This window comes from Pelodiscus sinensis, chromosome 1, assembly GCF_052426305.1.
Source record: "Pelodiscus sinensis isolate ZL-2025 chromosome 1, ASM5242630v1, whole genome shotgun sequence".
NCBI classification, from domain to species: Eukaryota; Metazoa; Chordata; order Testudines; family Trionychidae; genus Pelodiscus; species Pelodiscus sinensis.
Genome location: NC_143052.1, coordinates 97,545,093 through 97,561,408, shown reverse-complemented (window position 1 = coordinate 97,561,408; position 16,316 = coordinate 97,545,093). Strand labels below are relative to the sequence as shown.

Here is a 16,316-nt window from a genome sequence, read left to right as displayed (position 1 = left end):
ATAGATGTGAAATCTTCTGAACAGGGGAACAGACAGCAAAACAAACATTAGAGGGGAGTTAACCTTTCCCTATGCTATCCAAAACTAAAAAAAATGTTTGGCTAGAGTTTCCCCTACAATATGTACCAGTTCCGACTTACATACAAATTCAACTTAAGAACAAACCTACAGTACCTATCTTGTACGTAACCCGGGGACTGCCTGTACTACTTGTGCAGTAAGTTAACGACATGTTCATATGTTGGCAAAATCAGACCTTGATTTTTTTAGTCAGTACTTTAGTGGTGAAAGAGAATTTCAGAACCTTAGTTTCAGATGTAAAAGCAAAGGCCTATAAAATGTGCCTTTAATGTATCCTTACTCACTTGCTGATTATAATTGCAGATTAAGCCCTGCTACTACCTGCCCTGTTTCGTGACTTCCAAGAACGAGTGTCTTTGGACAGACATGCTCTCCAACTTCGGTCATTCAGGGTCTCAATCAAAGCACTACGCCTGCATCCGACAGAAGGAAGGATACTGCAGCTGGTACAGAGGATGGGCGCCTCCTGATAAAACTATCATCAATGCCACAGATCCCTAAGCACACAGTCGCTTCCCTATTTCCTTTCCTCCTTCCCTTTTGGCTGAGCTTCTCTTGGACAATAACAACTCCTACCAGATCATGATGATGACAAAGAAATTAGTGCCTGTTTTTCTTGCAAATTTTAGCACTTCGAACACTTAAAAAAAAGAAAGAAAAAGTTTATGCTGTCATACTGAATTTGTTTTAACCACCGTTTTCAATTTTGAGATCATTCATTTCAATCAGATTATATTCATCTGGGAACTTTCGTTTGCACATCAGAAAAAATTATGGAGCCCTTGCTCTCTATGTATCATTATCTATAGCAATATAATCTATATTTTTTTAGGAAAACAAAAATATAAAAACTATTCCAGCTGGGCACTATATCCTTCTTCCATGCCCTGGCTTCCCCAAGCCCTCTTCACACACTCATTGCACAAAATGTGTAGCTTGAAGGGGAAACTGGTTTAATTGATTAGAGCAGTAAACAAAGCCAACAAACAAACCCTTATTCAGATTGGAAACTGGAAGTGTGACTGGATACAGCAGTGGGAGAACTCAGCTGATGTTAAGACACTGCATCATCTGATGAAAACACCAAGGACTGAATGTCCCCCTTGCTCATTCAGTCATAGTGTGAAGGCAAGATCACAATGGAAGCTCTGGGGTTTCATAGAACGAAAAGAGATGGGTATTATTGTGAGGTTGGTTTTTTTTTAAACCTGCATTACAGGAAGTAATTCATCTAAGTGTAATGCAGCAGGTGAAAGTCTGAGCTTTTCTCTTAACAGAGTTGCTCCTGAAATTTATGCTCCTACAGCAAAACTCCTTTGTGAACATCTTAAGCCAAACAGATGCAAATTATCAAATACTGAAAATCAATCAATCACATGGAGAAGGAAAAGGGGGAGACCCACTAGGGTTTATTTCTATACAAAATCTATTGCCAAAATAGTGTTTAGCTGAAGTAAGATGTATATACATATAATGACATAAGCTATTTTTGACAGGACGTGGAATTATTTGGTGTTATATACAATGAATGCTTTGATTGTGTTTTGAAACAGAAATCTTGACATTCCTAGTCAGTGATTTATTTTTTGGTTAAAAAGACATTGAAACTCCAGTATATCTGCAGTAGTGGTTAGAATCACTGTTTGCTCCTCACTTCAGCCATCATGGCTTACCTCCTACAGCTACACTGGCTATAATTGTATATGTAGTGAAAGCAAAAGCTGGTGGAGCGAGGCAAGGAAAAGCAACAGCCAAAAACTCTAAATTTCAGCTGTCCAATGGATTCCAAGTGCTCTGTAACCCCCAAGCTGTTGTTAAGCATAACTGTGGGCATGTGCTTATTCCACGTCCTGAGGTGACATGGGGAAAGGGATGGTCTTGGATTCACTTGTTGACTGGAGGATTTTATTCATTCAGTTTTTATTCAGAAAACTATAATATAAATGTTCTTATTAAATAAAAATATTTTAAGGTTTAATGTTGATGTGGCGGGGTTGCTGACAGACTGGGTGACTGTGTATATTTTAATAAGTTTGTAGGGATAAGGGGGCAACACTTAACTTTTTTATAATTATTTATCTTACATAGTCATGTATCTTCAATTCATTCCACTTAGGAAGCAGAGCTGCTGTCAGCAACAAAAGACATTGCAGTCATCCTAGACAGGGACAATATAGCATTCTCTATGCAGTGATCTTTTCAATTTATCTGAGGCTTCTTCACCCATAGGAGAGCAATGTATTCTAGTTTTGGACTGATGCATCAATTGTTCAGGGCCTTTTTTACTTCAGTGATGCTATGCTGATTTACACCAGTTGAGGATCTGACCCATTTAATCGACTCTTTCAGCAGAATGTGTGCGATAGGTTTAAATGGTATTTTTTCTAGAATTGTTTGGATTAGAAGAGACGATGGCTGGAATATTCAATGCCTAAGTGGTTTAGGAGCACTAACTTCACTGAAAGTCAATGGGACTTGTGCCTAGGCACACTTTTAAACATGCCTGGTCCCTATGCCTAAATTATGGACCTGATCAAAGGCAATAAGCACCCTCAATTCTTACTGAGATAAGGGGGAAATTGGGTTGTTCTTTAGGATCAGGTACTATATCTCAGTCTGCTTCCTTTTTGAGCTGGGCATCATCTAGTTGGGCTTTCAACACAGAGGACCGATTTCTGCTCCACCTGGGCAACCGCAATGCAGTCACAGGTGTTACTGAAAGCAGAATTGTGCCCCTCCATCTCGAGCAATGATAATTCTACAACCATACTTCACAAGTTGTGAAGTGACCATCACTGGAGCTAACCAACGCCTAACCCAACTACCATTTGATCAAAGGTGCTTTAGTGGTCATTAAATCTCTCAGCACAGCCATTGCTCCAAGCTTTGGAAGGCGGGAGGAAGAGGCTTGTTATGAAAAGAGTTGTCAGACTTTAATTTGGATTTCCATTAAACCATAGCTTTGTGTATTTTACCTGCTCACTGACTGTATAATTTAAAATCACATAAATAACTGAAACTCGACAGTATTGCAAATCACATTATTGTGGAAAATCTTTTTATTTTGTTGCTATGAAGATGTGTGTTGCTAAGTAGGCTGTAATGTATCTGCATGCATTGTAAACAAAACCCAACCCTGCTACCAGCAGAGTTATTTTCCTATTCAGATTTTCATTTTATATTGCAGAGGGTAAAAATATTTTTGACATACAGACAGCTTGACTGGTAAAGGCGGGGGGTTGGAAAGCAAACCTCACTGTTGCCAAATAAAGATGCAACTTTAGAGGCTTTTTAAAACATGGAGCTAAATACAGGGAAAGAGCGAGGAGGAAAGAAACTAGCACAAAATACATTTCTTGCGGGAGGCTCCTTTAAAAAAAATGAATACTATCAAGGACATGTATTTTGTGGACTAAGATTTACCTTGCACTTGCCCAGTCCAAAGTCCATTGAAATCAATGGATATATTTCCATTGACTTAAATGGGCTTTGAGGTCAGATTCCTAAACCTTCTGCCTGCCTTTTTATCTACTCTTCTCTTGCCCCACTGAAGACTACTCCAGGCTGCCAAGGCACAAAACCCTCCCTCTGGATTACGACAGGCCCTGCCATACTTAGGCACCCTTTGTGAAGTTGCCTTCAGGGTGCTGTTTTCCCAGATTAGCTGGGACTGCCATTGCCATCACACAAATATCTTGCTGCTTCCACTTTGTTGCTAGAGTGGAAGTGTGGCCTCTAACATCCCCACCATCTGCTCTGTGCTGACACGGATGCTGTCAATGGGACTACTCACATCAGTGTCTGCATGACCGGGGCCTTCAGCTTTTAGCAAACACACTTCTACTATGTTTTAAATAAATCAATATTATTAAAACTACAATTTTACAAAGTTAATTCACTTTTCTAGACTGTTTTTGCTGTTTTGTTTTGTTTTGTTTCCTCTTCTCTCAACTTTTACAATAGATCATCAGTTTCACTTTCTTCTATGGTCAGTGTCAAATCAATTTCACTTTCCAGTTCTCACAAGCACAGGCTTGTAATTTTGGGACTGCAAACTCTGTTTGGGGACTCTGTTTAAAACTGATTTCCTTTGGAATTAAAAATATTTTGAAGTTGGGGGTAGGTTTTTTTCCCTTCCTTTTTCTTTAGGGAAAAGGGTTGAGGGGGATTGTTTGTATGTAGAATTTCCTGTGCAGAGTCTCAGTGCGCTCAGTAGGGATCTGTGCCAACACTGCAGTCCACCCACCCAGTGTAAATTGCAGAAGTGCTACACATGACCCTCATCTACACTTTCAGCTGGGGTGTAATTCCCTACTTGAGTAGGCAAAACCCACTCTAGCTCTGGTCAGCAGTGCCAACAATGGGACAAGCGACGAGGAGTCCTGTGGCACCTTATAGACTAACTGAAGTGTAGGAGCATAAGCTTTCGTGGGCAAAGACCCACTTCGTCAGATGCATGTAGTCATGCATCTGACTACATGCATCTGATGAAGTGGGTCTTTGCCCACGAAAGCTTATGCTCCTACACTTCAGTTAGTCTATAAGGTGCCACAGGACTCCTCGTCGCTTTTGCAGATTCAGACTAACATGGCTACCCCTCTGATACTTAACAATGGGACAGGCCAGCTACTCCGAGTATGTGCTTAGTGTCTCAGAGGGATGCTTCTTGGCACCTAATGCTTCTTGCCACCAGCTACACTATTATAGCACATATAACGCCCCCCCCCCTCTCATACAAAGTATAGGCATATCCTTAAACACTGACCATCCACTCTCACCACGAGTGCAAAATGCTACCTTCAGGATGACAATGAACAAATCATTTTATAAGAAATCAAAATGAAGGCACAATGAAGAAAGAGCTCCTACTGTTTTAAAGGACTTTCCAAGTATATTTCTTCAACATTTTTCAAAATATTTTAAGTCTTGAATTCTTTATATTTTGAGAGGGGAGGGACACAAGTTAAAGGATGGTGCAAACATTATTTTAAATGCAGGTCAAAGATTTATACCTATCAATTTTGACAAAATCCTTACAAAATCAACTAATCTTATGCAACTGCTTTTGCCAGACTGACTTCTTGTATCTCTGGCATGCCCTTGTCTTCACTGAGCCACTCTGCTATTTCTGGGAGGCACAGAAATTTGAGTAAGGGAAACATAGCCTGGGAGAACGTTTTGTTCAGAAGAAATGTATTTGTTGCTAAATTCTGTAACACTGTTTACAGTTTTCCTCCATGTTATTTATAAATTTTATACTCCGTGAATGTATATTGTCTTTAAGGTAATACTGCATACTGTTCAATTTTTATAGTGTCCTTTTATTCTAAACAGTAAAACGGTTTTATTTCTATCACATACATTCTGTCTTTGCCTTGCTTATGATAGGCAGTCTCTGTTACTTTAACCAAATATGAATGATCCTAGAAACTGTTGCTTTTTCATTGGCTCTTATGTGAAAATGAAGATTCAGGTAATTGTTCTACTCCCTCAACAACACTTTTTATCTTTCAAAGCAACCACTCTCTTGCAATCAGATTTTTTGGGTCACCAGCCCCAAGATAAGAGGAAAGGAGAACCCTTTTGGAGCCTGAGTTCCATTTTTTTCATGTCTACCAATTTTGGCCAGATGGGATCACTACAGCGCAAAACAGCCACTATGGCTCCCATTTCCAAACCAAAAATGGGAACGCGTTAGCTACCGCCCTGACCCTGTTAGCCACGCAAACCTGCCACAGGAAAGTCCCACCCCTGGAAGTAATACTTCCGAGGTCAAGATGGACACATCACCAGAAGTAAAGGGTGTCAGGTGACCCCTCTCAGAACTCCTACTGTCCTCTACCAATAGGGATGGTTTGGGTCCCCATAGGACATCCCCATGCAACTATACTGCAATTGCATTAACCCAGGCCCCAGACTTAGGGTCCCATGACACTGCAGCACTAGGCATCCAACTCTGATTCAAGATAAGATCCAGGATCCGACACCTATGACTTTGCAGTGTAGATACATCCTCATTTGACTCGGGGCATGGGAGTCCTCCTGAACTATCCCACAATTTCATGGGACAACTTCCTTAGTCCTCTTAACGGATGATGCTTACCGGTTCCAATTAACTGGTAATCAAAAGTGGCTGGAGCAGCTCCTCACCTGCTATGATCATGGGGGTGCTCCAGCCCCACAGAGGGCCTGTGGCAGATGGGGTTGCTCTTGTCTGAAGCAGCCCCTGGCTGAGGGGAACCTGGGAGTCCTGCAGGGAGGGATTGCGCCAGTGTCCGCAGCAGCCTCTCTGTGGGGAGTCCAGCTTGCTGTGGACGGGCTGCTCCAGAGGGGGCTAGGACCTGATGACAATCCCAGTGTGACCTAACATTAACCGGTTAACCGATTAATGGGAATTTACATCCCTAATGAGATGTACTGCAACTGCATTGTTTTGAAGTAACTGCAAAACTATCAAGTGGCCTCCATTTCTACAAGCCAGAATGACAGTACTGAACTAACCATGAAAATTACAGGATGGAGAAGACCATGTAACTGACCCTCACCACCACCGCATGAAATTATGTTTCCCATGGAAATCAGTGGGGCTGGGCTATTCTGTATGTAAAGCTACTGAGACATGTAAACGTCAATACCATGATGGCAATGCCTATATTATATAAATAATACCTAAATTGCCAAATGAAACCACTTCCCAACCTCCTTAAAAAGCACCTGAGCCAATTTAAATTTTAAGCTAGGATTGGGCTCAAAGCAATCTGCTGACATTACCCAAGAAGATCCAGTTAACATTTAGTCACCCTTCAAAAATATAAGGGACCAGTCAGTAAAAGCCCCACTGCCTGGTAGAGGCAATCTTTGAAGAAAACTGGAGAGGCTTTGAATTTACTTCTCCTGACAGCAGCACTTTCTCTCACTGGATGTGGGGTCTTTAGCACAGGTTTCACTTTGTGTGTTAGAATAACTCAGAAATGCGTTGTCACAGTTAACTCCATTCAGGTCTAGGCAACATGCAGCTCAAAGACAGAAGAACAAATCCCTTGAAACTGGAAGTCAAACCATCTCACCTCTTCACAGAGCTCACAAAGGGCTTGTTCACCCAGACACACAAATCATGACAACCCTCTCTGCAGAGAGACAATGCATCCTGCCTCTCTGTGGACACACCAAGTGTTTACACGCGGCATCTTAACACACCATTTAAATCAACTGCTTGGATGAAGAAGATTCACAGAGTCTGTCCATGATCCACACTGGAGTGATGCAGTAATTTCAGTGCCGTGGTAACAGACCTGATCTCTCTGTGGGTTTCTGTGGAGTGGCAGGGAGCCCGGGATAGTCTCTCAAGGGGAGAAGCTGGGGGTGCCTCTATTTCAGTGACTCAAACTTTTTGGCCCATGGACCACCTATCTCAATGTAAACTTTTCCGCAGACCACCAGTTGCTAATTGAAACTCACCGTTAATTACATAATTATGCCTGAGCTATTTTAAATAAAGTAAAATAATAATTTACGTTCAGCACAAAAGGTTTCAAAGTTTTCTTTATGTATGGCAGGAGTGGGGAACCTTTTTTGGGTTGAAGGCTATTGACAGACAGAAAAATCAGTTGGGGACTACACGAGTGAGAAGCACATAGGCCAGATTTACTTTTCTGGGGTTCTGGAGTTAGTGGATTTTATGGACTCCCTTAGGCTCTGGGGAAGGGACAAAAATGAGGGGTTCATTGTGTGGGAGAGGGCTGCCAGTGAGTGGGATAGTGATGGGATGCAAGATCTGGGAGGGAGATTAGGGTGTAGAAGAGAGAGAGGTTGCAAGGTCTGGGTGGGAGGTAGGGTACAGAAGCAGGCTGCAAGTAGGGTGTCTTGCCAGGGGAGAGAGCAGGAGCAAGGGAGGGGGTAGGTGTCTGGCTGGGAGAAGGGTGCAGGAACAACAAAGGGTGTTGGAGCAAGCAGGGGGTGTAGAGTCTTGTGGGGGGACTGAGTGAGGGGGATTCGGGTGTGGGAGTCTGGGCATGAGGGGGAATGCTTACCTGGCTTCATGCCCCCTGACAGCAGGGAAAGCTTCTAGACAGTGTGCTGCCATTTCCCTAGCAGGATGGGGAGGGAGAACGAACTCAGCCCCCTCTCTGCAAGGCTGCAGCACCAGCTCCAGCTTCCTGCTCGGAGGCATGGGGGGGGGGGAGGTCAAGAAAGCCCCCACCCACCAGACCCAGCTCGCAGAGAATGGCAGAGCCAGTGGTTCTGTGCACTGCCTTTTCCCCAGCAGGGTGGGGAGGAATGGGTGGGGGGAGGAGGGAGAGAGAAAGCAGCAGTGAACGGAATGCACCTGCTGAGCCTGAGTGAGCCCTGCCCTGCAGTGCCTCAGACAAATTCTGCATGGTCCCTGCCGGGGCTCAGGTGGCAGCTCCAAGGAGTGACTCTGACGGGGTTTTCCTCGGACCTGCCCAGTACCCACCCCCCGGCAGCAGCAAAGAGCAAGCAGCTGCCTGGGGATGGAGGAAGAGGTGGCCCGGCCAAACCATGGCAGAGACACTCCCATGAAGGGAGAAGGGCACTGGATGGTGGTGGGGCAGGAGCAGGGCCGGCCCATGCGTATAGGCCGCCTTGGCCATCACCTAGGGCGCTGCGTTAAATGGGGCGCCCAATGATGACATCACGCCATTGAGGGCTGTGGAGGCAGGAGTGCTGATCGCACATTCCGCCTGGGGCGCCAGCTGCTGGCAGCCCACCTCGGGCCGCCCTTGGGCGGGAGCTTGCCAGGTGGCGGTGCGCACCATGCTGGAGCTTGGAGAACGCTCCAGAGTTCAGCTTCCAATCTGCTCCAGAAACCGCACACCACTGGGAGTGGTCCTGGCTGCCTGCCAGCAAAGCACCAAGGAAGCCGCCTACATGCTTGGGTGGGGAGGTGTTGATGCTGCACCACACTAGTGGTGAGTGTCTGCGAGGCTGTCCCAGTGGGGGAAGGAAATGGCGGTGCCATTTCTAGCCAGATCCTGTGGGGCCCTACTTGATGGGGACACTAGGACAGAGTATTTAAATTTGGGACTGTCCCAGAAAATCTGGAGGATATGGCTGGTGTAACTATGGCTGAATGTGCAACTTTGACTGCTCCTGGAGAACATTTACCCCAGTTTTGTGTGCAACACAGGATGATGTTGATTTACAACAGGCTATACCACAGATGCAAGTTTGAAGCACATTTTATCTAACATAACAGTGTTTTAATTGACTTATGGCCCAGAATGAGAGAAGGTGGAGATTACATAATCAAGTCCTTTCTTTCTATTGTGACAATCCCATCCTCATAATATCTCTTTAATGCAGTGCAACCTGTAGTTATGGCTAGTCAAATATTTTCCATGAAAGCTTTCCTTGTGCTAGAAAACTAGGAAATTAAAATTAAATTAAATTAAATTTAATTTAATTTAATTTAATTTAAATTTTAAAAGACTACCCCTTTTCCTCAAAATGTTGAATTTGTCAGCAAACTGAAAACCAAAATATTTGGCTTTCTGGCAAAAAGTAGAAATTTTCCACTGAAATTTTTGATGAAATATCTTTTGTTCTAAAATTTCCATCACAGATTTGTCACTCTATATATCCACCATTTGCTGACCTGCATTATGACAAGTCCTCATCCATAACATTTTCCAAATAGGACCTCATTAGTATTTTGAAAAGTTTGGACACGCAAAGATGCTCTGACAACTGTACTAGTGAGGGAGAGTTACTTTTGGAAGAGATTTAATTCAAGTAAGCTTTAAGTGACACCCACACAAGGATCACAAAATGCTTTATAAATATCAGCTAACTTAGTTCCACAACACTCCTGTAAGGGGGGGAAGAATCATTATTGCCATTTTACATCTAAGTAAACAAAGGATGTCAGTTAAGTGACTTGGCAAGATCACAGGAGATGTGTGTGGTGGAGATTGAAGCAATGTTGGCTGCTTTTCCCCAAACACATACTTGCCCCTATATAGTCTCTATCTGCATGAATTGGGTCTTCTTTCTTTTCTGAACGTTTGGGGAGTAGAGGCTCTTCCTAAGGATACTCATATTTGTCCATAAACAACGGTATTTGCATACAAATGAATTTATTGTCTGTCCATTATTTGCATTAATTCAAACATCCCAGAGCCAATATGCACCCATCTTTCACACCTGGTGCCATCAAGGGGACCCCACATGCAGCTGTGGCCAGCTACAATGTCACTCATCACTGGTGACTGCCCCCTGAGCAGCTTTGATGCTGGCTTGCATGCTCTGCACGTTGCTGACAAGGCTGCCACAAACTGGTGTGGCAAGCTCTACATCCGATAAGAGGTCGTTTGCAGTTTGTTATTTGTCTATTTAAAAGGCTTCCATTGTTCTTTCCAGGAGTCGAAACAGGGTTACTCACAGGCTGGAAAGCGCTTATCCAAACTAATTGATGAATCACAAAATTCATTTGGATAAGTTCACCAATTATTTCTAACCAGGAAATTAAAATTATATCTGTCAGATAAATTATTTGCAATAAACAGTTTGACAAGCTCCATTAGAAATTAAATCCTAATGTGAGGGCAAAACAAAATTGCATCTGTACTGAAGCATTTTGGATGGCAAAAGGTCCACATAATTTGTTGACACGATTAAATGAAAACAGGCCTTACAAATTCATTTGACTTGAACAGACTAGGACAAACTGTAGCCTGGCGTAAAGAGCACACCCTTCTGCTATCTGCCTTAGGTACGGGTTGTCAGGATCATCCCTAGGGAGGTGCAGGGCTTGGGGCAACCCGATCCAGTGCCCCACGCATGGGTCCCAGGGCAACCCTCACCATCCACCACAGGCCCTGCCTCTATCCTTCTCCACTCCACTGCACCCCCCCCCCCCCCCGCCACAGCCTTCCTGCCCCCTGTCCCACCCCCTTGCCAAAGCCCCTTCCCCCTGAGCCAGAGGATTACTGGGGGCCTGGAATGGGGCGGGAGCAGGGGTCAGCCCCTCTCCTCGCACTCACTGTGGTGGTAGGAGCCAGAATAACCCAGCAGCCTGCTCTGCTCTGACCCTCTGCCTTTTCCCAGCCTGCTGCACCCTGTTTCTCCGCAGCAGTGGAAAGCAGAGTGTCCTGGGGCCAGGGCACTCTGTTTCCTGCTACCGTGGTGAAGCCATGCTCAGCAAGCTGGGAAGGAGCGGTGGGGTGGGATGGAGCAGGCTGCTGGGTCGCTCCAGCTTCCACAGCCAAAGTGAGTGAAGGAGGGAGACAACCCCTGCTGCTGCCCCGCACCAGGGCCCTCTGGAACGCATTCCTAGGACAGTTGAGGTGGCCATTCTGGGGCCCCCCAAAGACTCAGGAGGCCACCCCGAACCATCCTATGGATGGGACAGCTCTGACTGCAGCATCTGAGCACCTCACCATCTTTAACATATGTCTCCTAGGATTTAGGGACTGGCTATTACCACCATGTTACAGATGGGGAATAGAAACAGAGGGGATGAAGGGCCAGATTTTTAAAGGTACTAGCTACTCGCACATCCAGATGCTTTTGGGGATTTTCATAAGCAGCTGGAGACTCTTTTTTTCTATTTGAAAATCCCACTAGGCATTTACCTACATGTTTAGGCACCTAAATATCTTCAAAGGTCTCTCTTAAAGGACTTACTAAAAGGTCACAGAAGTAGTATGCGGCAGATCACGGAATCCAATCCAGGTCTCCACCATCCCAGGCTAGCACCTTAATTACCGGGCCACAGAATTTCTCTTTATTCTCAACTACAGACCAAGGCAAGAGGCCAAAAGACAGAAATATTGCACAGTCTGGAAAGAGAAGGATCTTTTTTCATTTATGGTAAGAATGTCAAGTAATTTGCCGTTTTCAACTCCAAAGTGAACCTAAATACTTGCTGAAAATGCAAGTGGCTGGCCTCCTTTGGATCTTTTTGTGTCTCAGACACCAATTATAAAACTTTCCCCTGATTATACAGAATGCTAATCAGCCACATCATCTGTGGGGAGAGCCAGCCTACAGATATCATAAAAAAGCCTAATCCTTTGACCATTGAAAGAATCAAGTGTGGAATGGACTCAAAACTTATAAGATACATATCAATCTCTTTTGGATGCGTATATATTACCACCCAGCTTTGCTAACAGAGATGGAGGCTTTTTTCACTGTCAAACCTTTATGAGTATGGGACATAGCTTAGACTTATCAATATGAACATACACATTGTCAGTAAAACATAGAAATGTAAGGCTAGAAGGGATCTCTAGTAGTCATCTAGTCCAGTTCCCCAAGCTAAGGCAGCATCTAAGTAAAATCTAGACATCTCTGACAGGTGTTTGTCCAACCAGTTCGGTCGTGGGGATTCCACAACTTGGTTTGGAAGCCCACTCCAGTGCTTAAATGTCCTTATCATTCAAAAGATTTTCCTACCATCTAACCTAAATTGCCTTGCTGTACATTGAGCCCATTAAATATTGATCTAGAATCTTATGGATGTCGATTAATATTTTCCATTTAACACATTATTTTCTTACTGTGATTGATAATCTGCATTTAACAAAAGCATATTAAAAAATCCTGAAATAGATGTTTGATGATTACCTTATTGCATGTTCATTCATGTAAATGATTATCTACAGTATCCAATCCTTCCATCAACACTACTACCAATGAAGATTATGGAGGAAGTTGATAGCATTGATCTTATTAACAAAATTAAACCGATGGAAAAAAAAGGAGAAAGGCCCTTTCAGGATACCATTCCACTCATTTGATGCACTTACAGCCCTGATTTAGTTGGCAGGAAGGAGTAGGCCTTCTAAACTTATGACCTCTCAGGCCACATCTCCACTTTTGCTGCTCTAGAAATCGATCTTCTGGTGTTCTATTTAGTGGACTGGCTATTTAAGACCTGCTAAATCAAATGCTGAGGGTCGTTCCGATCGATACAGTTGTGAGGAGTAAGAGAAGCCAATGGAAGTGTTTGCTCCCATTGGCCTCCCTCTGTGAAGGCAGTGCCAAGCTCATCTTAAGGTAAGCCAACTCCAGCTATATATTTTACGTAGCTGGAGTTACATACCTTAACCTGACCTTCCAGGGTGGGTTAGTTGTGTACCAGCATATAAGAGGGATTTAGGTCAGGGCATCCTGTATTATGAATGACATATGAGTTATTGAGAGAAGACACCAATTTTCATCTCACAAGCAGGGCAGATTCTAAATTGTGTGAGAACCTCATCAGCCTTGCAACTGAATTAGAAATGAACCAAGCTATACAGACTGAAAAGCAGGCGGCAATTTAGACACGGGATTAGGGCTCATAGAAAGGTCCATTGAGATCTCTGAAGTAGTCAGAAAGAGTGATAGGTACATGGACATATCTTAACAGTTGAACTTCTCAAAGGGCCAGGCTAAGAGTAGACATCCATCAGCCTAGGGCCAGTCCCACTTGTAATGGAAAAACAAAAGAAATACAGCTGAGTTGTTTAAACTGTCCCAATTCTGCTCCTTCGCCAGGTTTAAAACGAGACAGCTGCCCAGCGCTTAGGAAGTTGCTGTCTTTTAAGGAGCTCATGGAATGCCTAATTATTGTGTAGGTCTAAGGTACAATATGTTCTAGTACACAGATAGGATGAATAAACACCAAGAGCAATTATGCTACAGCGAATTATGCAAGCCAAATAAAACAAGAGTCATGTTAAAAACACCCTCCAAACCACTCCATTTAACAATCAAACAGCTGGTAAGTATGTTTAATAGATGGTAACCATGTCACAGATGAGACAAATCAAGAGCAGCACAGAATTCTTTTATAAGAAACTTCTGTTACTCCCCACATTCCTCATCTTCCTGTTCATCAACACATTAGGTAGAGTGCAAAGACCAACGTGGACACATCCAAACAGACTTGTTCCCTGCCTATGACAGTCAACAATTTATTTCATTTCATTTCATTTCATTTTTTTAACCATTTCTCATTCTTTCAGTGTTCACATAGTGTCCTTCCAAGAACTGAGGGGAAAGAAAAGAGGCATCCTGGACTGTGTTCTATGCCTGATGTTTTTCTGCTAGTAATTCATTGTCTGTAAAGTCAAGGGTGTTGTTTAAATTGTCAGGGCTCCCTTCCATTCCCAATCACAGATTCTCTGCTTCTTCCTCAACTATAGCATCAGAATAAACCAAGGACACTTACCATCTGCTTATGGCTTGGGAAGAATGTTTGCTCCACAAGGGGGAACTTCTCAGGACCCAGCGAATTGAAGATTTTAATTAGCTGAGAAAACTAAACAGAGAGAGAGAGAAAGAGAGAGAATGTCTGTTGTTAGACAATGAATCAATTCTTTTAAAAAAGGCTATTATGAATGGGGTGGGGGAGGAATCACATTATCTTCTCCCACCCATATTTCTTCAATTGACAATGTTGAAAGATATGGGCATAGCATGTTAAGCTCTGACTACCTTTTAGGAGTGCATAAAACCCATGTCTCTCAAGAGAAGGGAAGGAGTTAAGTGGAGAAACTGGAAGATGACCAGCTTGCATTCAATTACAGCTCCACTATTATAAACAGGCTTAGCTTTCATAGCGCAGAAGGGCTGAGAGTAAAGAGAGGGCAGCTTTTCTTGAGAGTCTGCAGGCAAAGGCTCAAGACACACATGCTCAAGGAGTGCTTGGGACAGAAATATGTAGCACCACTCATGTCTCGCAACAAAACAAAATAGAGCTCTCTTCCCCCATGCAGCCAGATACAGGGTTGGTGATGTTTCTTAAAGGTATGAGGGTAATCAAAAGAGACACTCATTAGGGACAGTCTTCCACACCAGAGGGTCTCAGCATTTCCAGACTACTGTACCCCTTTCAGGAGACTGATCTGTCTCAAGTAAGCCCAAGTTGCAACTCATTTAACAACTACTTGCTTACAAAATCAGCCATAAAATTACAGAAGTGTCACAGCGCACAATCACTGATAAATTGCTCACTTTCTCATTTGTACCATATAATTATAAATCAACTAGCACGTTTACCTGGTGCTGGAGGGTGAAGAGGACTCTGGGCAAGGGAGATGTGTATAGGGGGTTTGGTGGGGCAGGGGGCAAAGCCCTCCCAAGATTCATACCAGGGCTGCTTGTTTTTCCTCTTTCTATCCTCGTGAAGGACCAAGAGCAAAGTGCAGTTTGTCTGCCCCCGGCACTCCCAGCCAGAGTGAGGAATGTAGCAAACTGCACTTTTCTCTAACTCCCTCGTGAAGGGGAACAGACAGCAATGTACCTGTATGAGTGTGGGGGGAGGAGCTTCAGCCCCCCACCTTCCCTAAAGGGTGCCTGGGATGGGAGGCTCGGGGCTAAGGCAGTTCCAGATAGGTGGGTGCGCCCCCTAGCCAGTTCCTTTCACCTGCCTGGTGATTCTGTCTCTTTTCTGTATGGTTTTATGAGAAGCAATCCCATTCCAGGCACATCCCATTGTCCTAGCACAACCAACATTTTACCCTGCTTTAAGTTATGAGAAGAGGAAGGTGTATACTGAATCTAGTGGTCCTAACCCTTACCATTTAGGAGAAACAGACAAACTCAAATATATAGTAGATTAGAATATAAATACTGTACTTACACTTCAGGTGCATAGAATATAGAGCAGTATAAAATCATTGTGTGAAATTTTAGTTTATACTGACTTCTCTAATGCTTTTTATGTAGCCTGTTCAAAAACTAGGTAAGTATCTGGAAGACCTCTTGTTGGGAACCACTGTTCTACACCATGCAAGTTGAGTGTTGGGTAAGGAAAGCATGAACCCAATGTCTATTATATAAACATCTTGTGACAAGTCACCAATATGACATGCATGCAGCATGGCGCACACTGAATAAAATAGAGACGGGTTCACCTCTTACTTCCCCATTTATCTTGGGGGCCAACGAGGACCTCAGAAGGAATTTCATCTTCTTTTTGACAATTTGAAATTATCTACACACTCTTATGCAGAGTCTATTGCCTGCACACACACTCCCTAATCTTTCATTGGTACAAATGAAAAATCTAATATTGAAAAGGTATGCAAGGCTGTGGCACTCTAAGGCTGCGTCTAGACTGGCTGCTTGAATTTGCACAAGAACACTGACCATCTAATGTAAGATTGTCAGTGTTCTTGCGGAAATACTATGATGCTCCCGCTCGAGAAAAAGCCCTCTTGTGCAAACACTTTTGCACAAGAGGGCCAGTGTAGACAGGTAAAAACTGTTTTGTGCAAAAA

The 16,316-nt window shown here is 43.6% G+C and overlaps 2 protein-coding genes across 5 annotated transcripts in view; one reads left to right on the top strand and one right to left on the bottom strand.

Annotated features, from left to right (window-relative positions):
* TIMP3 (TIMP metallopeptidase inhibitor 3) overlaps positions 1-5,441 on the top strand; it is a 59,669-nt gene extending 54,228 nt beyond the window's left edge. The window contains exon 5 of the mRNA XM_006137972.5: positions 385-5,441. Coding sequence (XP_006138034.1) covers positions 385-582 — 198 coding nt within the window. The 3' untranslated portion in view covers positions 583-5,441. The remainder of the gene's footprint in view (positions 1-384) is intronic.
* SYN3 (synapsin III) overlaps positions 1-16,316 on the bottom strand; it is a 382,630-nt gene that overhangs the window by 196,556 nt on the left and 169,758 nt on the right. For all 4 annotated transcript variants that reach the window (XM_075938194.2, XM_025178914.3, XM_025178915.3 and 1 more), the window contains one exon: positions 14,264-14,353. In XM_075938194.2, coding sequence (XP_075794309.1) covers positions 14,264-14,353 — 90 coding nt within the window. The remainder of the gene's footprint in view (positions 1-14,263; positions 14,354-16,316) is intronic.